The 23,692-nt window shown below is 42.6% G+C and overlaps 1 protein-coding gene across 2 annotated transcripts in view; it reads right to left on the reverse strand.

Moving 5' to 3' along the window:
• Nucleotides 1-4,404: 4,404 nt before the first annotated feature.
• The window catches only part of PARM1 (prostate androgen-regulated mucin-like protein 1), a 106,007-nt gene continuing 86,719 nt past the window's right edge, over nucleotides 4,405-23,692 (reverse strand). The window contains exons 3-5 of one of the 2 annotated variants that reach the window (XR_008891668.1): nucleotides 11,897-11,975; nucleotides 4,653-5,569; nucleotides 4,405-4,573 (exon numbers count right to left, since the gene is read on the reverse strand). Coding sequence is in view for 1 of the 2 variants with exons in the window: in XM_056568174.1 (XP_056424149.1) it covers nucleotides 5,485-5,569; nucleotides 11,897-11,975 (164 nt within the window). In the remaining variant the exon portion in view is untranslated. Of the gene's footprint in view, nucleotides 4,574-4,618; nucleotides 5,570-11,896; nucleotides 11,976-23,692 lie in introns of those variants that run through there. The other variant, XM_056568174.1, reaches the window with a different exon arrangement.

The raw sequence follows: 23,692 nt of genomic DNA on the forward strand, positions 1-23,692 counted from the left end.
CTGGAGGGCTCTCTGTAAACAACTCAAGATTAAATTAAATTTTTCTTCTGCATACCATCCTCAATCCAATGGACAAGTAGAAAGAATTAACCAGATCTTGGGTGACTATTTACGACATTTTGTTTCCTCCCGCCAGGATGACTGGGCAGATCTTCTACCTTGGGCCGAATTCTCGTATAATTTCAGAATCTCTGAATCTTCCTCCAAATCCCCGTTTTTCGTGGTGTACGGCCGTCACCCTCTTCCCCCCCTCCCTACCCCCTTGCCCTCTGGTCTGCCCGCTGTGGATGAAATTTCTCGTGATCTCTCCATCATATGGAGAGAGACCCAAAATTCTCTCTTACAGGCTTCTTCACGCATGAAGAGATTCGCGGATAAGAAAAGAAGAGCTCCTCCCATTTTTTCCCCTGGAGACAAGGTATGGCTCTCCGCCAAATATGTCCGCTTCCGTGTCCCTAGCTATAAGTTGGGACCACGCTATCTTGGTCCTTTCAAGATTTTGCGCCAGATTAATCCTGTCTCTTACAAACTTCTTCTTCCTCCTTCTCTTCGTATTCCTAATGCCTTTCATGTTTCTCTTCTTAAACCACTTATCATTAACCGTTTCTCTCCCAAATCTGTTCCCCCCACTCCTGTCTCCGGCTCCTCGGACATCTTCTCCGTCAAGGAAATTTTGGCATCTAAAAAGGTCAGAGGGAAAACCTTCTTTTTAGTGGATTGGGAGGGTTGTGGTCCTGAAGAGAGGTCCTGGGAACCTGAGGACAATATCCTGGACAAAAGTCTGGTCCTCAGGTTCTCAGGCTCCAAGAAGAGGGGGAGACCCAAGGGGGGGGGTACTGTTACGCCGAGCGCTCCGGGTCCCCGCTCCTCCCCGGAGCGCTCGCTACACTCCTCTCACTGCAGCGCTCCGGGCCCGGGGCGCTGCGATACCGCCTCTGGCCGGGATGCGATTCGCGATGCGGGTAGCGCCCGCTCGCGATGCGCACCCCGGCTCCCGTACCTGACTCGCTCTCCGTCAGTTCTGTCCCGGCGCGCGCGGCCCCGCTCCCTAGGGCGCGCGCGCGCCGGGTCTCTGCGATTTAAAGGGCCACTGCGCCGCTGATTGGCGCAGTGGTTCCAATTAGTGTTTACACCTGTGCACTTCCCTATATCACCTCACTTCCCCTTCACTCCCTCGCCGGATCTTGTTGCCTTAGTGCCAGTGAAAGCGTTTCCTTGTGTGTTCCTAGCCTGTGTTCCAGACCTCCTGCCGTTGCCCCTGACTACGATCCTTGCTGCCTGCCCCGACCTTCTGCTACGTCCGACCTTGCTTCTGTCTACTCCCTTGTACCGCGCCTATCTTCAGCAGCCAGAGAGGTTGAGCCGTTGCTAGGGGATACGACCTGGTCACTACCGCCGCAGCAAGACCATCCCGCTTTGCGGCGGGCTCTGGTGAAAACCAGTAGTGACTTAGAACCGATCCTCTAGCACGGTCCACGCCAATCCCTCTCTGGCACAGAGGATCCACTACCTGCCAGCCGGCATCGTGACACACATTCAAGTCAATGGGCATCTACTGATTATGTATGCTGGTGACATGACCCATAGGAATGTTTTGTTTAGTTAGAGGGGTGTCCTGATCAGAGAGCCTCATACATATTTCATTATGCACTGGATTATTATAAAGATGTGGTAGCAAGAGAAAAAAAACTGGAAAACGCACTCACCGGGGACTTGCTGAGATGAGCAGTTTCTTTATTCGAGCGTGCTGTACAGGTACACAAGACAGGTGCACAGGGAGCTGAAGGTGGAAACAGGCAGGGGCGGCAACTAGTTTCGCGCACGTGGGCGCTTCCTCTGGCTCTGCGAGCCAGAGGAAGCACCCACGTGCGTGAAACTAGTTGCCGCCCCTGCACACCCCCCCCGCCTGTTTCCACCTTCAGCTCCCTGTGCACCTGTCTTGTGTTCCTGTACAGCACGCTCGAATAAAGAAACTGCTCATCTCAGCAAGTCCCCGGTGAGTGCGTTTTCCAGTTTTTTCTCTTGCTACTACATGTATATGCTACTCCGTCCTTATGGATCACAGCACCACCTTATGAAGGGACACTGCAGCGTTTACACAGACATATCCAGGGTTTGCCATTACTATTAACCATCGCATCACTGCCGTCCAGACTAGCGGTGCCGGACTTATCACTTCTCTTCTCTTTTCTGTTGTGGATTATTATAAAGAGGACTCATTGTATGATCATTAGAGCTTTGGGCCAAAACAAAATAAGTTCATTCTCACCTTCTGCGATCAACTGTAATCTGCTGGGAAACCTAGCAGCCTCGCTGCCGCAGGACAAATAAGGTATTATACGGTGTCCATTAAAATGAATGTATGGAATCTAAACCTTTGAGGAGATGTTTGCATTGTTACAGATTTCACTCATGTTCTTCTTTCATCTTGCTTTGTTTCCTTCAGCTTCATCTCTTTTGTCCTACTGTACGTCAGCATATATAACATATATAATGTGTATAACTGTATAACTGGTGTTTTGAGCCTGCCTTTTAATTTCAATAAAAATTATTGATGAGCTAACCAATGGAGGGTCGGAATGAAGGATTACCCTGTACTGACTCCGGATACCCTGATAGGGTAGACAATGGGCTTTCTGAACTAGAAAACCTCTTTTATGAAAATTGTCATTGTGTGTGCAGGATGTTCCCCGTTTTTCTCCACTTGCAGTTGGATTCGCCTATAGCTAATGTTATATAAGAAATTGCTAATGTGCAATTCTCCAATATATAGTAGTGAGAAGCCAGAGAAGGGTTTTATGTTAAATAGCTATGATCATACAATCCCTCTAACTTATACTGTACCTATGAATATTCCAAAATACCATATACAGTACAAAACAGGCCAAAATGAACCCAATTTAAACAGCATGGTAATGATACCTCTTATGATATACAGTGATCCCCCAACTTACAATGGCCTCAACATACAATAGTTTCAACATACAATGGTCTTTTCTGGACCGTTGTCACTTGAAACCAGACTCAACATACAATGCTACGGACAGTCCAGATCTGCGAAACGTGTCAATGGCCGGAAGAACTGACCAATCAAATGGACATTTTACTGGTAAAACACCTGTATTATTGAAGTGCATGCACTGACTGGTGTCTGGTAGCGCCACCTACAGTTCAGGGAGGTATTACATGTTCTGTACTACTCTTTACCTGTGCCACGGTTAGCTGCTCCTTTGGACACCAAGTAAGGAGCGGTTCCATTTTACTTTTTTAGGACATTGTGTACTGTACAGGACCCTGAAAAAGCTCCTGTCCTCTACATAGACTAGTGTTTCCCAACGAGGGTGCCTCCAGCTGTTGCAAAACTACAACTCCCAGCATGCCCGGACAGCCTTTGGCTGTCCGGGCATGCTGGGAGTTGTAGTTTTGCAACAGCTGGACGCACCCTCATTGGGAAACACTGAAATAGACAGTGATTACATCTCCCAGCAGATCTTTCTTACTTTCATATGTAAGGATTTGCTTTATCTATATTAGTTATCTACTTATTTTTCTTTAATCCTCACTTCTTCCTATTTTTGGATGACATTTTGGTGGCTTCAGAACCAATTACCAGGTTTCCATAGAGTTCTGGTCTCAACATACAATGGTTTCAACATACAATGGTCGTCCCAGAACCAATTAATATTGTAACTTGAGGGACCACTGTACATCTTTTCAACAGCTTCTTCCCTGTTACCAGCTGTTGAACCTTGGATTCACATTTCTCAAAGAAGGCACTCAGCATAATACTTTGTGATACAATACTTCCAGTGTTTACTAAATGTTCAAGTGATTTAATGTAAAACCAGTGTATCAATGACGGATACGGTCCATTGACTGAGAAAAAGGATACAATTAGTTGGAACACATAGTTACAAGAAGCCATAGAGGTAGGAAGATTCAGTATAACCATTCTCTGCTCTGAAATTCATGTACCACTTTTCTTAAAGGGGTACTCCGCCACTAGACATCTTATCCCCTATCCAAAGGATAGGGGATAAGATGTCAGATCGCCGCGGTCCCGCAGCTGGGGAGCACCGGGATTGTCGCTGCGGCACCCCGCCATCATTACTGCACAGAGCGAGTTCCTCTGTGCGTAATGACGGGCGATACAGGGGACGGAGCAGCGTGACGTCATGGCTCCGCCCCTCGTAACATCACGGCCCGTCCCTTTAATGCAAGTCTATGGCAGGGGGGCGGGTGACGTAATGATGCTCCAGCCCCTGTATTGCCTGTCATTACGTGCAGAGCGATCTCGCTCTGTGCAGTAATGATAGTGAAGTGCCGCAGCGGCGATCCTGGGGGTCCCCAGCAGCGGGACCGCGGCGATCTGACATCTTATCTCCTATCCTTTGGATAGGGGATAAGATGCCAGGGGCGGAGTACCCCTTTAAGTCTATTGTCATTGGTTACACAATGTCTTCCACAAGCTTCCTTTCATGTTCAAGGACCTTGTTTGAGTAGAATGTACCTAAAACAAACCTGCGCAGCATGGGAAGGCAGAATATTGCACAGTGGTCTCCAAACTGTGGACCTCCAGATGTTGCAAAACGGTAACTTGCCCAGACAGGATTTGTAGTTTTGCAGCATCTGGAGGTCCACAGATTGGAGACCACTGATATAGCAGATAGAACTTCCTGTGACTACTTCTATTTAGATGGTTGTATTATAGAATCATTCAGAGGGACATAGAAGATAAATGGTGTACTGCACCCTGTATATAAATAGGAAAGAAGATTAGGCTTGCAGAATAGAAAATACAGAAACTTTGAAAAACAAATCAAATACTAACATCATTGAAGAGGTCGGGCAAGACGCCTCTGACCTAAACTGCTGAACCTAGTGCAACATATGTACGTTATACCCCTGTGTATATCAATCTCTATGTGCACCACACTTCATGTTAATGTGCTATGATGCAACCTTTCTGCATAATAAGTGACGAATACAAACCGTAAGTACTGTACTAACCGTAAGTACAGTCTATATAACAGATGTACATCAGGTGTACATGGTGCACTTCTTTGGATTTCTTACAAAGTGCTTTACAAATGTCAATATTCCATAAAAGAACTCATTACAAGCCAGGATCATTTCACATGTGCAAAACCGCTATTTCATTAAAAAATATAGATTTCTTTCTTTTTTTTCTTAAATAAGGCTATAAGATATTGGCTTATGAAAAAGAAGGAGGAATCATACTCTATGTGATTTCTATAATCCGGGATCTGAGCTGTATGATGAATGATGAATACACAGGATGGAGCAGAAATGGATACTTTGGTTTTCAGTTCAGGACTTTGTTCATTACACAGCAGATACAATGTGATAGATCATTTTAGCGAGCCTGAGGATTTAAAGGTAACTTAGAATTTTTGCTCTGACTCTTCACAACAATAAGAGCAAAGACAACGTTTTGTTCTTCTTCAGCATGGAATCTTTTCCTTATGAGTCATCATACAGTGGATTGTTGTAGTTTCCTAGAGACCCGTAATCTTGGTCTTCAAGTAGTCTTCCATATGATGAACGCCTACAAAATATAAGGTTCACAATGAGGGAAAATTACTCTGCTGGACTGGAAATACTCTGCCGGACTGGAAACACTCTGCCGGACTGGAAATACTCTGCTGGACTGGAAATACTCTGCTGGACTGGAAATATTTAGCATTTTAAAGCTCTGATTATGGGAGTTACAGAACTATAATATTGATGACCTATAGTTAGGACAGGCAAAACAAATGGGGGTCCAAGTTGATGGAAATAGGACTGTTAATGGGACTGTGTTGCAATAACAAGCACAGCTACTACCAAATGGATGGCACTATGCTGTGAAACTAAAATAAAGTAAATAAAGGGTATATAGCACCCTGGAGTGCTGTGTTGACTTGTTGAGTGGTGAGCCATGAATCTGCACTGATCTGATTCTTAGCTTAGACTATTAATAATATTTAACACCTAAACATTTAGACTAATAAGGAGAAACTGTGTGTGAAGAATTCCAATTAAGGCTAAGTTCACACTGCCGTTCACATCCGCCTCGTTAAGGGTTCGGTCGACTCTTTTTTTCTGCAGCCGATTGGACCCTAAAATGGGTCGGATGCAAACAGCTACTACCGGGACCTGATGGACCCCATTGACTTGCATGGGGTCCTTCGGCGATCCAGTGATTTACAGGAATTTAGAAGAGAAAAAGCGGAGAAAAAAAATAGTTTGCACTATTTTTTCTTTGTTAAACTTCCGCCCTCTGGCCGTTTTGCTGACAGAACTCCTAATAGTGGAGTCCGATGGTAATGTGAACGAGGCCTAGTTTGGTACCTAAGGCTGTGTTCACATAGTGTGGCTTTTTTCATGTTTTCTTGTGATTTTAGCCATGATTTTGGCTATTGCACAACTCTGTAAAATAGCCACAATTTTGCAAAAATCACAGGAAAAATGCATCAAAAACCATAAAAAACATATTATAAAATCAATAGGCACCACATTTTCAACATTTTAATGTGAAAAACTGGTACAGTACAAAGAAATGCCAGCTCAGCCGATCATTGACTGAGGAGGGTCACCACTGCCGCCAGTCATTGGCTGAGCAGACATTTCCTGTAAGCCATGATGGGGACCTGGATAAGGAGAGCACAAACCTGGGCACTATCAGCTGTGTTTTTTTTTACCCATTCTGCCACTCTCCCTCCCACCTTTTAATATGTACTAGTATATTTTTATACTGGCACATGCCATTTATACAGTGCTTAGAAATGTCCTGAATTTCTATTTTGTTCCTCTAATTTCGTGTATTCTCTGACCTTTAACACCTTTAAAACATCAGCACAACTATTATATGTTACCTAGTAAAAAAAAATACCTAGTAAAAAAAAACAGTAAACCTTGGAAACTCAAGTCCAAACAAGTAAACTAGTCAATAAAAAGTCAGAAACATGATATCACTGGTCACCAGGCTATTACAAACCAGGCTACACTTTCTAATAGGATGTTTTAAATCCTTTTATTAGCACTATGCTGCTATGTAACATTGACTTTATAAGTTCTCTGGGTTGCAAAGTTTTGGATACGTTTCAATCACGTTGATATTAGTTTTTAACTGTTTTAAAGTTGCTCAGTTGACCATGAGAGAAGACAGAACATACTTTTCAGATAAGCTTACGTCCTTGCCAAAGTTCTGAAGACGGCTAATAATAGTATGTATCCCCAGCTTCTGTAATAACTAAAATAGCCTAAAGTGGGGGAGGATTAATCTAGTGAACTCATATGAACCTACTTTCATTTCTCAGTTTTGCTCAGGGTTTACTACCTGTTGAACTGACACATGATGGTTCTGCTTCATTTATAATGTACAGCAAGACCTGGAGATTATTATTATCCTAAAGGGGTTTTTCTATCTTATAAAGTCATACTTTATTGTTAGGATATGCCATCATTTTATGATTGTGGGGGGTCCCAATATTATGAGAATGAAGACGAGCCCCATTGTAGCACTTCATCCCCTTCTTAGTATGGGCCACAGGGCAGTTGGGTGACAGGGGTTGCTGTGCTAGGCAAAAAAAAATTGTTATGGGGTGCCGCACAACACTGACTTTTTGGGGTCCTTGAGAGATCTTACTGATATGCTATCACTTTATGAGACTGCTGTACCTCCTTATGGCATCCATACATGTAAGGTAAACTGTAAACAGTACGTCTACAACATCTTTATTGATTATCATTATGTTTAAACATTTTCAAGTGTAAATGTCATATTAGAAAATTGGGAGTACTATATAACATATGCAATGTATTTACAAATTGACTCATCTTTTTATGTAGATTCATTCTGTATTTAAAATGTTTTTTTGCACTTGTTGGAAGCAAAGTGACTCCTGTGAGTTATTAAAGGGGTATTCCTCTGGAAAACAATTTTTTAAATCAACTGGTGATAGAATGTTAAACAGATTTGTAAATTAAAATGCAAATAAGAAGTGAAGAAAAAACTGAGCTCCTTTTTTTCTTCACTTCTTATTTGCATTTGGATCACCATTTGACTGCTCTGCCTGTGTCAGCATGACCGCACATAGTTGTTTGTATGGGGATAGCCCGACTGAGGATAGCCTGATCTGTTGCCGCAGACCAGTGCACTCCGTCCTATCAGCACGATACCGAGGGAGGGTGCCCGGCCACGCTTCTTTTGTGTGAACAGATTTGTAAATTACTTCTATTAAAAAAATCTTAATCTTTCCAGTACTTATCAGCTGCTGTATACTACAGAGGAAGTTCTTTTTTCTTTTTGAATTTCCTTTCTGTCTGACCGCAGTGCTCTCTGCTGACACCTCTGTCCATGTCAGGAACTGTCCAGAGCAGGAGCAAATCCCCATAGCACACCTCTCCTGCTCTGGACAGTTCCTGACATGGACAGAGGTGTCAGCAGAGAGCACTTTGGTCAGGCAGAAAGGATATTTAAAAAAAAAGAACTTTTTTTATAGAAGTAATTTACAAATCTGTTTAGCTTTCTGGCACCAGTTGATTTAAAAGAAAATGTTTTCCAGTGGAGTACCCCTTTAAGTTGCATAGTTGATGACGTTGAAAAAAGAAGAGAGTCCATCTAGTTCAACCTATAACTTTACTGTGTTGAACCAGAGGAAGGCAAAAAAAAAAAAAAACTTTCCTCACTGAATTTCCTCTTTGGATCCACAATCTGTTCACACTGAGGAAGCAACTTGAGAAAATTATGAGAAAAACCTGAAATCCTCTACTTCTTTGAGCAGATTTCAACAGAATTTCCATGTAGATTCTACCTCAAAATCTGCATGGAATCCTTATTAGGATTAGGATTATTTTGGCTTCAAGAACAGACACGTTCATGTGAAGGATTTTAGTTTTTCCTCATTGTTTTCCTTGTTATTTCCTCAGTGTGCATGCACCTTTATAAGGCAGATGTCAATTGCCCCAGACTAGGGGAAGAAAAAATAATTTCAGACTCCATATATGGCAATCAGAATAAATCCCTGGATCAACGTTCTATCTCTAGAAATCTAGAAACCATGAAAAAGATACTTGAGCCTATGTTCACACAGCAGGACCTTCTATTGCTATCAAAATTGAACAAAATATTCAGCGTGGTCTGACTAATAATATATACAGAGGCCATGACTTTATTAACCTTGCCCACTGCTGCCTGTTGAGTTTACAATACCCTATCTCCTGTTTTGGTGGCCATTTTACCCAGTATTTTACTATTTATCACATAATTAAATCTTACATTTATTCACATTAACCTTTATTTTTCCTTTTACTGCCCAGGTCTTCAGCTTCCCGAGATTCCTCTGGGGAATATTATCCTCCTCTGTGTCTATTACCTTACAGAACCTAGTATCATCTGCAGATATTGAAATTCTACTCTGTAATTTCTCTACGAGGACATTAATAAACATATTCAAATTAAATGGGCCCTATACTGACCTAGACTTGGACATAGCCCAGCAGCCGGACCCCCCGCGATCAGACATCTTATCATCTTATTCCCTATTCTACTCCTTTAACGTTTTCTTTACTTTGTGGTGCTATGACAAACAGGACCACATAACCAGTCTAGTAGACAGGTCACTGCCAACCACAAAGGCAACAAACTTGTCTTGTTTTAAAGGATCACTACATTGTTCTTATTCTTTATTGTCAGGCCAATGAGTAATAGTCCAGGGTCTCAAAGGAAGCAATCTGACCACTATTATGCTGCTTTCACACTATAAAATTCATCCGTTTTAAAGATCCGTTTGATGTTCTGTTATGAAAACCCTGAAAATCGGCCATAAAACGTCCGTTAGAATATCCCATTATAGTCTATGGGATTTTTACATTATCCGTTTTAATCCGTTATAGTCCGTTATTAATAACGGATGTTATTTTGCGCCTGAAGATAGTAACGGGAGAAATACTGCATGCACTATTTCTTCCATTCATTCTCCCGTCACAAAATAACGTCCGTTATTAATAACTGACTATAACGGATTAAAGCGGATACTGTAAAAATCTCATAGACTATAATGGGATTTTCTAACGGACGTATGGAATTTTCTAACGGACGTTTAATGGCCGATTTTAAGGATTTCCAGGGTTACATGACAACTAGACGACATAGCCATTTCTTCATTAAAAAATGCATAGGGAGGTCTAATACTGTAAATATCCAAAATTTTGCATTTGACATCATAGTAAAAAAAATAACAGAACAGTAAAAAAAAAAAAAAAAAAAATACAAAACGAAGTGATTCTGGTAATACAGAATTATTGTTTTATAACTTCCTTATACAGTTGGGGAAAAAAGTATTTAGTCAGCCACCAATTGTGCAAGTTCTCCCACTTAATTTTCATTATAGGTATACCCCAACTATGAGAGACATGATGATAAAAAAAATCCATAAAATCACGCTGTCTGATTTTTTAAGAATTTATTTGGAAATTATGATGGAAAATAAGTATTTGGTCAATAACAAAAGTTCATCTAAATACTTTGTTATATACTCCTTGTTGGCAATGACAGAGGTCAAACATTTTCTGTAAGTCTTCACAAGGTTTTCACACACTGTTGTTGGTATTTTGGCCCATACCTCCATGCAGATCTCCTCTAGAGCAGTGATGTTTTGGGGCTGTCGCTGGGTAACATGAACTTTCAGCTCCCTCCAAAGGTTTTCTATGGGGTTGAGATCTGGAGACTAGCTAGGCCACTCCAGGACCTTGAAATGCTTCTTACGAAGCCACTCCTTCGTTGCACGGGTGGTGTGTTTGGGATCATTGTCATGCTGAAAGACCCAGCCACGTTTCATCTTTAATGCCCTTGCTGTTGGAAGGTTTTCACTCAAAATCTCATGATACATGGGCCCCATTCATTCTTTCCTTTACACGGATCAGTAGTCCTGGTTCCCAAAGCATGATGTTTCAACCCCCATGCTTCATAGTAGGTATAGTGTTCTTTGGATGCAACCCAGCATTCTTTCTCCTCCAAACACGACAAGTTGAGTTTTTACCAAAAAGTTCTACTTTGGTTTCCTCTGACCATATGACATTCTCCCAATACTCTTCTGGATCCTCCAAATGCTCTCTATTAAACTTCAGACGGGTCCGGACATGTACTGGCTTAAGCAGGGGGACACGTTTGGTACTGCATAATTTGAGTCCTGGCAGCGTAGTGTGTTATTGATGGTAGCCTTTGTTACTTTGGTCCCAGCTCTCTGCAGGTCATTCACTAGGTCCCCCCCCCCTCACCGTTCTTGTGATCATTTTGACACCGCGGGGTGAGATCTTGCGTGGAGCACAAGATCGAGGGAGATTATCAGTGGTCTTGTATGTCTTCCATTTTCTAATAATTCCTCCCACATTTGATTTCTTCACACCAAGCTGCTTGCCTATTACAGATTCAGTCTTCCTAGCCTGATGCAGGTCTACAATTTTGTTTCTGGTGTCCTTTGACAGCTCTTTGGTCTTGGCCATATTTGGAGTTTGGAGTGTGACAGTTTGAGGTTGTGGACAGGTGTCTTTTATACTGATAACAAGTTCAAACAGGTGCCATTAATACAGGTAAAGAGTGGAGGACAGAGGAAACTCTTAAAAAAGAAGTTACAGGTCTGTGAGAGCCAGAAATCTTGCTTGTTTGTAGGTGACCAAATACTTATTTTCCACCATAATTTGCAAATAAATTCTTAAAAAATCAGACAATGTGATTTTTTTGGATTTTTTTTCTTATTATGTTTCTCATAGTTGAGGTATACCTATGATGCAAAAAGGTGGGAGAACTTGCACAATTGGTGGCTGACTAAATACTTTTTTGTTCCACTGTATATGAATAGATCACCATGGTTAAAGCCATGAGGACACTTACCTAATCTTCCAGTATGCTGCTCCTCCAAATATTAACAGGACAAGGATAATTACTATTATAGTAATGGCAGCAACACTTCCTGTACAAGAATAAAAAATAGAAAAAAAAATCCCAGGTTAGTATTTAATACTTATGCAGAAGAAACAGTTCTTTGTGCCTATGCAGTGCAAGATAAACTTCTCAGACATCAGTTTTACGAACGAATGATGCGTTATTTCTATAATTCACTAGATTATGCAGCTACTCCCAGCGTTCAAGTGTGAAGGTCTGTTTTTCCATGTCTGCCATCTGGTAAAGGTCCGAGCTAAATGCTAAGATCTGGTTCACAGGTCGCAGTGCCATGCAAGAAATAGGCACTGCCTATTGTAGAACATTATTATTACTCTAATAATAAGTCCTAATCATTCCCCAACTGCCACACCCTGTACTCCTGGTATAATACTGCCACACACTGTGCCCCTGAATATATAACTGCCCCGCACTGTGCCCCTGAATATATAACTGACACACACTGTGCCCTTGGTATAATACTGTCACGCACAGTGCCCATGAATATAATACTGCCACATGCGGTGTACCTGAATAAAATGCTGCTACACACTGTGCCCCTGAGTATAAAGCTGCCACACACCGTTCCCGAGTATAAAGCTGCCACACACCGTGCCCCTGAGTATAAAGCTGCCACACACGGTTCCCCTGAGTATAATGCTGCCACACACCGTGCCCCTGAGTATAATGCTGCCACACACCGTTCCCCTGAGTATAAAACTGCCACACACTTTGCCCCTGAGTATAATGCTGCCACACACCATGCACCTGAGTATAATGCTGCCACACACCATTCCCGAGTATAATGCTGCTGCACACCGTGTTCGAGTATAATGTTGCCACACACCGTGCCCGAGTATAATGTTGCCACACACCGTGCCCGAGTATAATGCTGCCACACACCGTGCCCGAGTATAATGCTGCCACACACCGTGCCCGAGTATAATGTTGCCACACACCATGCCCAAGTAGAATGCTGCCACACACTGTGCCCGAGTATAATGCTGCCACACACCCTGACCGAGTATAATGCTGCCACACACTGTGCCCCTGGGTATAAAGCTGCCACACACCGTGCCTCTGAGCACACTCCGTGCCCCTGAGTATAAAGCTGCCACACACCATGCCCCTGAGTATAAAACTGCCACACACCGTGCCCCTGAGTATAAAGCTGCCACACTCCGTGCCCCTGAGTATAAAGCTGCCACACACCATGCCCCTGAGCATAAAGCTGCCACACACCGTGCCCCTGAGTATAAAGCTGCCACACACAGTGCCCCTGAATATAAAGCTGCAACACAGCTGTCCCCCCATATGAAATGTGCATTTGAACCAGTGACTCTCCATCTGTAGCAAAACTACAACTCCCATCATGCACAGACAGAAGAGCATGATGGTAGTTTGGAAACAACTGTAGAGATAAAGTTGGGAAACTCCTGTAAAGTACTGCACTTCCCCAGCGCTGGTTTTCTGCCCAAGCGCTGCTCCACTGCTCTGGCCTCTTCTAGTCAGGCCTCTTCTAGTCAGAGCAGATGATGAAGGCATAAGTCTAACTGTCATGCAGATGCACTGGTTTGATTATATCTACAAGTAAATAAAGTTCCTTTTCACTGGGTGCTAGCGGAGGTCTTGAATAAGCAACTGGAACAAAATATAATATAAAAAAAATAGTAATATTTTATTAAACAATAAATAATTATTATTTACTTAAACCAGAATATGATTCTAAAGTATAGTGAATTCTGCAGGGAATATGGAATGGCACCCCAGTTTTTAGGGTGATGGTCCTAGTTATTAGACCCTATATAAAGTATACTTTTTTAAACATCTTTTTGTAGTTTCTTTTTTTGCAAGAAACTTTTATTTTTTAACAAAGGATAACTACAACAACCCACATGCTGCATATAAACACAGTTGTCATAAGTTGTATGGCATCCGGCGTGTCCGGCGTCCATTGTTTCTGGACATCGGACATGGGAACAACCATTCGGCGTCAAAATTGAGACGCTGGATGATTGTGAACTGTTCCATTCAAATAAATGGGATCAGTTCTAGCATCAGTTTCCCTCCGGTGCTTGCCAGAGGGAAACTATACCGGACGGCTAAAAATTAGACCCAGCCTAAAACCCCCGTGTAGCTTTCTTCCCCTTCACCACTCCCTTCATCCATGTATAAATAGTTATTGAATAGTGTCAGTATCCCCAAAGTAGGGATCTGTCATTCATTCTAGTAAATTCCTGGAGAGTCTGCTAGCACCTATTTGATGGCTGTCAGGGTTTATCATTTATTAACACTGTTTGCGGTAGTTCTCATGAATCATCTGCTGTTACCACTTTACTATCTCCGCTGATCTGTAGCTCACGTCAGGGACAACAGACTATTTGCTTGAGCTGCTAGTGAATTAATTTCCCCTGTGTTTCCTGAGATGAGTGGGTAAGGATTGTTGCCTGGCTAGGTGAAAGATCAGTTTTCATGATGTATTGTGTTACACAGCCTGCAGAATAATATGAGGATCTTTTAGATGCTCCCTTGTTTTGTTATGTAACTATTGCACTGGACAATGCTTCCTAATCGTTCCTTGAAGACAAATGTAACCTTAAAGAGATCTGCAAAAAATAACTTTGCAAATTCTGATAAAATCCAACTGCTTTCTTCACGAAATCATAGAATACAAGCAGATGTCATCTTGACAATGTGTCACAATAAAGACTGAGTCAGACTATGACTAAGAGCACACTAGTGCTGGAAACATGTCAAGTCTTTATTGTTACACATTGTCAAGATGCCATCTGCTCACTTTTTTAATTCTGTAAGTTTGATTTTATGGGAATTTGCTGAGGATTTTTCTTTTGTGGAACACACGTCATGTGGCTTTCTCAGACACCTGTGCCTGGATTCACCATTTTATTGGTTGGCTGAGATTTATTTGCTATTTCTTGACTGAAATACCTTACAGGACTTATCACTATTTTCTCTTCAGGAGGCAGCCACCAGGGAACAACTAATGGGTAACAGGCGACACCTCCAAATACCATCTGGAAAGTCATTAAAAGCATACTATGCTTGTAATTACTGCTTCCAGCGAGGTCTTAATTGGGGGTGGAGCTTCTCCTTAGGTGATGCTCCGTCCACTTGACCTCGAATAATACAGATGTGGATTTTTACCACAGTATTGCACCAAATATTTCACAAATTACTACAAGTGGTTAATAAGAAAGTGGGAAGATATATTTCTTGTCAGTTATTTTCTAATATCCTTTGTAACTATGAGGTAGGAACTTCTCTTCTGACTTACATATTATATGACACTGTTATTAGTCACCTAATAACAAAAATAACAAAAAAAACAAAACAAAAATAACAAGAAAACATAGAGGAGCAAATCCAAGGTCCGGAGGGGGGGGGGGGGGAGGGGGGAGAAGGGGAGGGAAAGAGGAAGGAGGGGAGACATAATAAATCAATTGCAGTAGGGAAATAAGCCATCACAATAGGGGTGGGACTGGAAGGGGTACCATATAAATTAAAAGTGTTGTAAATTACTACAAAGACAAATAATAAGACATAGCAGCTGCATTGGTAGAAGAGATCCAAGGACCCCATACCTTATCAAAAATTGTCATAGTGTCAGCTCTTATTGCATTTAGGCGTTCAGATAGCATAATAGTGTTCACACGAGAGATTACTATTGGTAAGGAAAGACCAGGCGACCTCCATTTGGATGCAATATGAATAAGAGCATCTAATAATATTAATTGAACTAAGCAGAACACTGCATAGGGTAATCTCTCAGGTTTAAGGCCCAGGAGGCACAGTGCTGGATCAAGGGTATAGGATCTTCCCGTTACAGAGGAAAGCAGGTCAATGACCTGTCTCCAATGGACAGGTCCACCAATTGTGGAGCATATTTCCAACTTCCACGCATGAATAGCATGAATTTTGGCAGAAACCTAATAAGCCCTATGTATTTTAAGGGAAGTTTCCGTCAACGAAACCTGCCAACTACCCCTGCTTAGTTGAGTACAGCAGTCATGCCAAGAGGGGAGAGGAAGGTCAATCTGCAGATCCTCTTCCCACTGAGTCACACCCCGGGGGGGGGGGGGTTGATTAAAAGCAGAATACAAAAGTGAAAGGGCACCAGGACGAAGAGGGGAGTACAGTGCCATAGCCTCATAGGAGGTGGAATCAACCAACATAGTAGGTGAAACTAAGGAATGAAAAAAAGAAAGAATCTGAGATAAGAGGAAGGATCAATTTCTTCCCCACAAGAAAATGGGGGAGGAGAAAGAGGTGTTGGGAAATCCTCCAAGAAAAGTCAGATTTCCTAAGGCCAGGAGGAAAACGAGGATTACTAGGAAGAGGTGAGACAGGGGACACAGGAGATTGTAGAGATAGCTTGAATCGGACAGAGCGCCAGAGAAGGAGAGAATAGAGAGAGACCAAACAGGGAACATAAGAAGAAACCGGCATAGCAGACCACATAAGGGATTGCAGGGAATGGGGGGCTAAAGGGTAATTTTCAAGAGCAACCCATCTAGGGAAACCTGAAGAGGCATTGCATAATAAGAGTTGAGCTAGGCATGCTGATCTATAGTAATGAGCGAAATTAGGAACAGACAAACCCCCCAATTGTTTATGATAATACGTGATCTAGGAATATGAGGAGGACGGCCTCGCCAAATAAAACAATACACATCTGCTTGAAGTTTGCGGAGGTCCGCCATCCGAACGGGGATCAGGAGCGTCGGAAACAGATAGAGGAGTCTGGGCAATACCATCATCTAGATGGTGTGCACACGTCCCAGCCACGAGATATGTGGGAGGTTCCATTTCGCGAGGTCCTCTCTAATAGATTTACAGTCATGGTCGTAAATGTTGGCACCCCTGAAAATTTTGAAGAAAATTAAGTATTTCTCACAGAAAAGATTGCAATAACACATGTTTTGCTATACACATGTTTATTCCCTTTGTGTGGATTGGAACTAAACCAAAAAAGTGAGGAAAAAAAGCTAATTGGATATAATGTCACACCAAACTTCCAAAATGGTCTGGACAAAATTATTGGCACCCTTTCAAAATTGTGGAAAAATAAAATTGTTTCAAGCATGTGATGTTCCTTTAAACTCACCTGGGGCAAGTAACAGGTGTGGGCAATATAAACATCCCACTTGAAAGCAGATAAAAATGAGAGAAGTTTACTTAGTCTTTGCATTGTGTGTCTGTGTATGCCACACTAAGCATGGACAACAGAAAAAGGAGAAGAGAACTGTCTGAGGACTTGAGAACCAAAATTGTGGGAAAATATCAACAATCTCAAGGTTACAAGTCCATTTCCAGAGATTGTTGCTTTCATCTCCGTTTTATATCACATTTATTTCTATACTCCAATGGCCATCTACTATTTGCTTATATATTAAAACTTATCTTTCCTTTGCTTATATTCCTCCTATTTCGCTCTCCCACATTTACTGTTCTGTTGGTATATCTCCCATAACCTCCGATCCCCGCCCGGCATCCTGTGATGCACTTCTTTTTTCTCCACCGGCCATCTTCGCTGCGCGCGTATGCCCATTACTGACTCTTTGCGTCTTCTCGCACAACTGGTTGTCAGTTACAGCCCAACGTTTTTTCCCCCTCAGTCAGGGCAGCATCTCCTCACCGTCGACAAAAGTATCTCCCCATCAGTTTATTTTGTAATATATATTGTATTTTATATATTTACATATCTCCACTATTCTCATTGTGCTACTGTATTTTTAAATACATTGGGGGAGATTTATCAAAACCTGTGCAAAGGAAAAGTTGCCCAGTTGCCCATAGCAAACCAATCAGATTGCTTCTTTTATTTTGCAGAGGCCTTGTTAAAAGTGAAAGAAGGGATCTGAATGGTTGCTATGGGCAACTGGGCAAATTGTCCTCTGCACAGGTTTTGATAAATCTCCCTCATTGTTTGCACATATTTCGTAATTTAATAAATTCCTCTTTTATTCCTCATTACTAATTCCTTTACCATGACCTCTGTGGAAGCTAATAATGTCCCTTCTGATGTTAGGGAATATACATTTATTAATGAGGATCCTGTACAATCCTTGGTTTCTGAGTCAGTCAATACGTCCGTTAATCCTGCTATTAAAGGTGCTATTTCCACCTTACAAAAATCTATTGCCACTTCGGTGGCAATGGCAGTCTCCCAGGCTCTTCCACCCCACCATGGCTCTTCAACACCCTCTGAATTCCTTTTCTCTTCCTCCAAATTAGCTAAAGGATTCCAGAAATCTGGGAAATTTTTAAAAAAGAGGCACCACTGTAAAGACGACCCTTCATCTCCCAAACCAAAAAAGTCTTTCATTAAGGGTCAAGTTGCAAAAGCACCTGACAGCTTGCATTTTAAAAGCAGCAAAAAACATAGTGGTAATACATCCTACCCCATACCCTCTGTCCATGAGTAAGTATTATCTAAACGGACAAAAAAATACTCTAGCAGAAATAAACCTGACTCATACGTATTATTATCTAGCCAATCTTCATCTGACTCTGACCCCTCTGATGAGGAACATGACTCCCTTTATGAGGATATATCTGAAGATGACGATGATGATTATCTTTACATGATATTTCAGATGATGGTAGATCCTAGATAGTTCGGGAGCCCCTTACTGATCCGGGGCAAATTAAGCACCCGAGATTTGGAGATTGGATGCCACCCCCAATGTGGCCAAATTTGTACAAAATTGGTTCAAGAAACCTTTAGACAAAAAGGCCAGAAATAAACTCAGGGCCGAATGCCCTCGGCCTTCCTGATTTCACCACTGAGACCCCGGATATTGACCTTACCCTGGTAAAATATCTTACTAAATTGGGGAAGAACTCTAGAAAGGGATTAGATCGCTCCATGAAATCCTGTCAGGATAAACTGATTGACTTTCTTGGTCCATTGACAAAAATGATGGACCTTTCTGAAGAGGCTCTTGTTTCCAACAGGCCTATTGATATCCACATTTTACGTGGCTGGATTCAGAGAGCACTCTGCTTTATTGGCAATGCCAATTCGGCATTATGCGCTGAACGCAGGCGGTCTATACGTCTGGACCCGCAACTCACTCATCTAGCCTCTAATGAGCCTGGACACTCTAATGAGGGATTATTATTTGGAGAATCCTTCATCAAAGAGCTTAATAAGTATTTGGGCCTATTTTCCTCGCTAGATAAAGCCCAGAGTTCACTTAAAAAAGTGTTCCACAATAAGGTTTTCCCTAAGGCTGGGAGAGGCAGGGGCCGCTTTCCCAACCGCAATAACCAGGACCGTCAACAATTCCGAGACCCCTCCCAACCCAGGACCTCCCAACCTACTGGATCTTACCCTTCCACACCCTTCTTCCCTTACCACGGGAGACCATGGCGATCTAGAGGCTCCAGGGGATACCAGAAAACCAGACCTACATCAGGTAAGCGAAACTCTCCCACCTTCTCCCCCTTTTCCTCTAGGAGGCAGACTAAAACATTTTTTCCAGGTTTGGTCTATGACCACTTCGGATTCCTGGGTTCTGGATACGGTAAGAGGGTATTGAATGGAATTTATTCCCCTCCCCCTTTCAATCTAGTCTTCCTCATCCCATAACTTTTTCAAAAACAGATCAAGCCTTAGTAGATTCCGAAATTCAGGAACTACAATCAAAAATGCCATTATCCCTGTTGCTTATTCCCCCCATGGTTTTCTCAGCAACCTCTTTCTTGTCAAAAAGAAAGACGGAGGCTTCAGACCAGTTATCAACCTCAAATCTGGAAATAACCATTTCAAAATGGAGGGTATTCATCTGTTCAGAGATCTTCTACAGAATTCTACAGAGATTGGCTCATCAAATTAGATCTCAAAGATGCCTATCTTACAGTCCCAATTAACCCCTCCTTTCAACCTTACCTTCAATTTGCTTGGAAAGACCTAATTTGGGAGTTTACTTGCCTTCCATTCGGCCTAGCATCCGCCCCCTGCTGTTTCACCAAATTGATGAAACCTGTAATTTCCATTCTAAGGAGTCGGGGTGTCTGTCTTATAATATATCTGGATGACATCCTCTTCATGGCTCAATCTCTCTCACTCATCCATCTTCATTTACAATGGACTCTGTCACTCCTTACAGACCTGGGTTTTATCATAAACTCAAAAAAAATCTATATTGACCCCTTCAAGCGAAGTAGAATTTCTAGGATTCATGGTCAACACCAATTTAGACAATTTAAGTCTTCCACCAAGAAGATTAAAGACCATTTGATGGAAAATTCGTTCTGTCCTGTACAAAAACCTTATTTCTCTATGAAATATAGCTTGCATAGTGGGCCTTTTATCTGATTCCATTCAAGCAATATTTCCAGCCCCTCTTCATTAAAAAAACACATCTAGAGACATTCTCTCAGATGCATGGGCACCAGGCACCAAATCAGCTTACAGATCTGCCTGGAAAATTTGGTCTAATTGGTGCTCAGAACGGGATCTGGATTCCATTCACTCATCTATAACTAATATTTTAAATTTCCTTTCTACCTCTTTTGAATTGGGCAAAGCCTACTGCACCATCAATGTTTACCGTTCCGCCATTTCTTCTAATCATGTTCCTATCGATTCCATCCCTGTTGGCAAACATTGTTTAGTTTGCAGACTCTTAAAAGGTATTTGTTTCCGAAGACCTCCTCTTCCCAAATATCATTCTTCTTGGGATGTTAACCTTGTTTTATCTTTCCTGGATTCCTTGGGTGATAATGACTCATTGTCTCTAAAACTTCTTTCATTCAAACTTTCTATGCTTTTAAGTTTGATCTCTTGTAAAAGAGTTTCTGATGTTTCTAACAGCCTTAGATATCTCTCATAGATCTTTCACCCCTCACGGCGTTCTATTTTCTAATTATAAACGCACAAAAGCCAATTTACAAATTGTAATTTATGTGTTGTTAAATGCTTACTCTCTTATGAACGCAAAACAAATTCTTTAAGAAATCCTTCTTCCTCTCAATTGTTAATATCCTTTTGTAAGCCTCATCTTCCCATTTCTTCCTCCACACTTGTTAGGTGGATCAAACAAACCATGCACTTAGAGGGCTTTGATATTTCTGTCTTCGGTGCCCACTTTACCAGAGGTGCCCACCAAAATCATTCAATCTGGAGGTTCTCTTTCAGATCTTTTAAAAGCTGTGAATTGGTCTTCTGAGTCTACTTTCAAAACTTTCTACTTCAGACCTTCTTTTCATGTTTCTAAGTCTGTAGTCTGATTATATTATTATGTTAATTTTATAATGTTTTTATATTATATATATTTTGGAAAACTTTAGCTTTAGACAAGCATAATATGAGTCTCCGTCTTGTAATAAATGGAAATTACAATAATGGAAAATATGGATTTTATTAAAGACAGGAGGCGAATATTATCCCACCATTTTTTCAGTCTAATTCTGAGGACATCTGGATGTCTACGTGGTCAAGTTATTATCCAGATTAATATTCAGTTATGAATTTCATTTCTACGTTTGAGATTCTACTCTCCTTGATTCTTCTCATCCTTGAACAAGAAAGAGGATTTACAGTTGGTGTTTGGTGGTTTTATGAACTAGGATCCACACGGATTGGCTGTTACTGTGCTATGGTTGCGCTAAAGTTTTCTTCACCTTTTTTCAATATGTTAACCTTGCTGCTGTGAGCTATATTAAATAAAGAATATCATAATATTTTCCGTTATTAAAACTAGGAAAATCACCAATTTAGCTCTGTTTACCATCAGGCCTGACACAGCAGAGAACCGGTCCAATGTAGCAAACAGGTTAGGAAGTGAAACCAGTGGTTTGGTAAGTTTGAGGATGAGGTCGTCAACAAATAGATTAACCTTATAAACCACAGAACCAATCGTTGCCCCTGATGTCAGGATGGACATGGAGGATACTCGCCAGGGGCTCCATGGCCAAAGCAAATAAGGCAGTTGACAGAGGACACCCCTGGCGAGTACCCCTACCAACAAAGATCGGTGAAGAATGAGAAGAGGGTAATTTAAGATAAGATACTAGATTGGAATATAAAGAATGCAAGGCTTGAACAAATGGTCCCGAAAAACCCATGGCATGGAGAACTCCAAACAAATAAGGCCACAATACAGTATCAAAGGCCTTTTCAATATCTAAACCTAACAGTATTAGTGGGGTGTTGTTAGCTGAAGTACAATGAACTATGTTAAGAACTTTGTGGCAATTGTCAGTTACCTGTCTGCCTGGGATGAAACCCACCTGGTTGTTATAAACAAGGCCTGGCAATATGGCATTGAGACGTCTTGCAAGAATGGAGGTAAAAAGTTTGGAGGCCAAATTAATAAGGGAGATATTGTGGTAATTAGAGGGGCGAAGAGGATCCTTGTTTGGCTTCAGTATAACAACTGTTACGCCTAGCGCTCCGGGTCCCCGCTCCTCCCCGGAGCGCTTACGGCGTCTCTCTCTCCGCAGCGCCCCGGTCGGTCCCGCTGACCGGGAGCGCTGCACTGTCATGGCCGTCGGGGATGCGATTCGCACAGCGGGACGCGCCCGCTCGCGAATCGCATCCCAGGTCACTTACCCGTCCCGGTCCCCTGCTGTCATGTGCTGGCGCGCGCGGCTCCGCTCTCTAGGGCGCGCGCGCGCCAGCTCCCTGAGACTTAAAGGGCCAATGCACCAATGATTGGTGCCTGGCCCAATTAGCTTAATTGGCTTCCACCTGCTCCCAGACTATATCTGATCACTGCCCCTGCACTCCCCTGCCGGATCTTGTTGCCTTAGAGCCTAGTGAAAGCGTTACTGTGTTTGTCCATACTGTGTACTTGACCTCCTGCTATTGCCTTATTGACTACGATTCTTGCTGCCTGCCCCGACCTTCTGCTACGTCCGACCTTGCTTTTGTCTACTTGTACCGCGCCTATCTTCAGCAGTCAGAGAGGTTGAGCCGTTGCTAGTGGATACGACCTGGTCACTACCGCCGCAGCAAGACCATCCCGCTTTGCGGCGGGCTCTGGTGAACACCAGTAGTGACTTAGAACCGGTCCACTAGCACGGTCCACGCCAATCCCTCTCTGGCACAGAGGATCCACCTCCTGCCAGCCGGCATCGTGACAGTAGATCCGGCCATGGATCCAGCTGAGGTTCCCCTGCCAGTTGCCTCTGACCTCACTACGCTGGTCACCCAGCAAGCTCGACAGATCGCCCAACAAGAGCACCAGCTGTCGTACTTGACCACCATGACTCAGCAACTTCAGTCGCAGCTACAGCAGCTTCAGTCTCAGCTACAGCAATTTCAGTCACAGCTACAGCAGCAACAACCTTCTCCTCCGCCAGCTCCTGCACCTCTTCCGCAGCGAGTGGCCACTCCTCGCCTCCGCTTGTCCCTGCCGGACAAATTTGATGGGGACTCTAAGTTTTGCCGTGGCTTTCTTTCACAATGTTCCCTGCACTTGGAGATGATGTCGGACCAGTTTCCTACTGAAAGGTCTAAGGTGGCTTTCGTAGTCAGTCTTCTGTCTGGGAAAGCTCTGTCATGGGCCACACCGCTCTGGGACCGCGATGACCCCGTCACTGCCTCTGTACACTCCTTCTTCTCGGAAATTCGAAGTGTCTTTGAGGAACCTGCCCGAGCCTCTTCTGCTGAGACTGCCCTGCTGAACCTAGTCCAGGGTAATTCTTCCGTTGGCGAGTACGCCATACAATTCCGTACTCTTGCTTCTGAACTATCCTGGAATAATGAGGCCCTCT

Source organism: Hyla sarda, chromosome 1 (assembly GCF_029499605.1).
Source record: "Hyla sarda isolate aHylSar1 chromosome 1, aHylSar1.hap1, whole genome shotgun sequence".
In the NCBI taxonomy this organism is placed as follows: Eukaryota; Metazoa; Chordata; class Amphibia; order Anura; family Hylidae; genus Hyla; species Hyla sarda.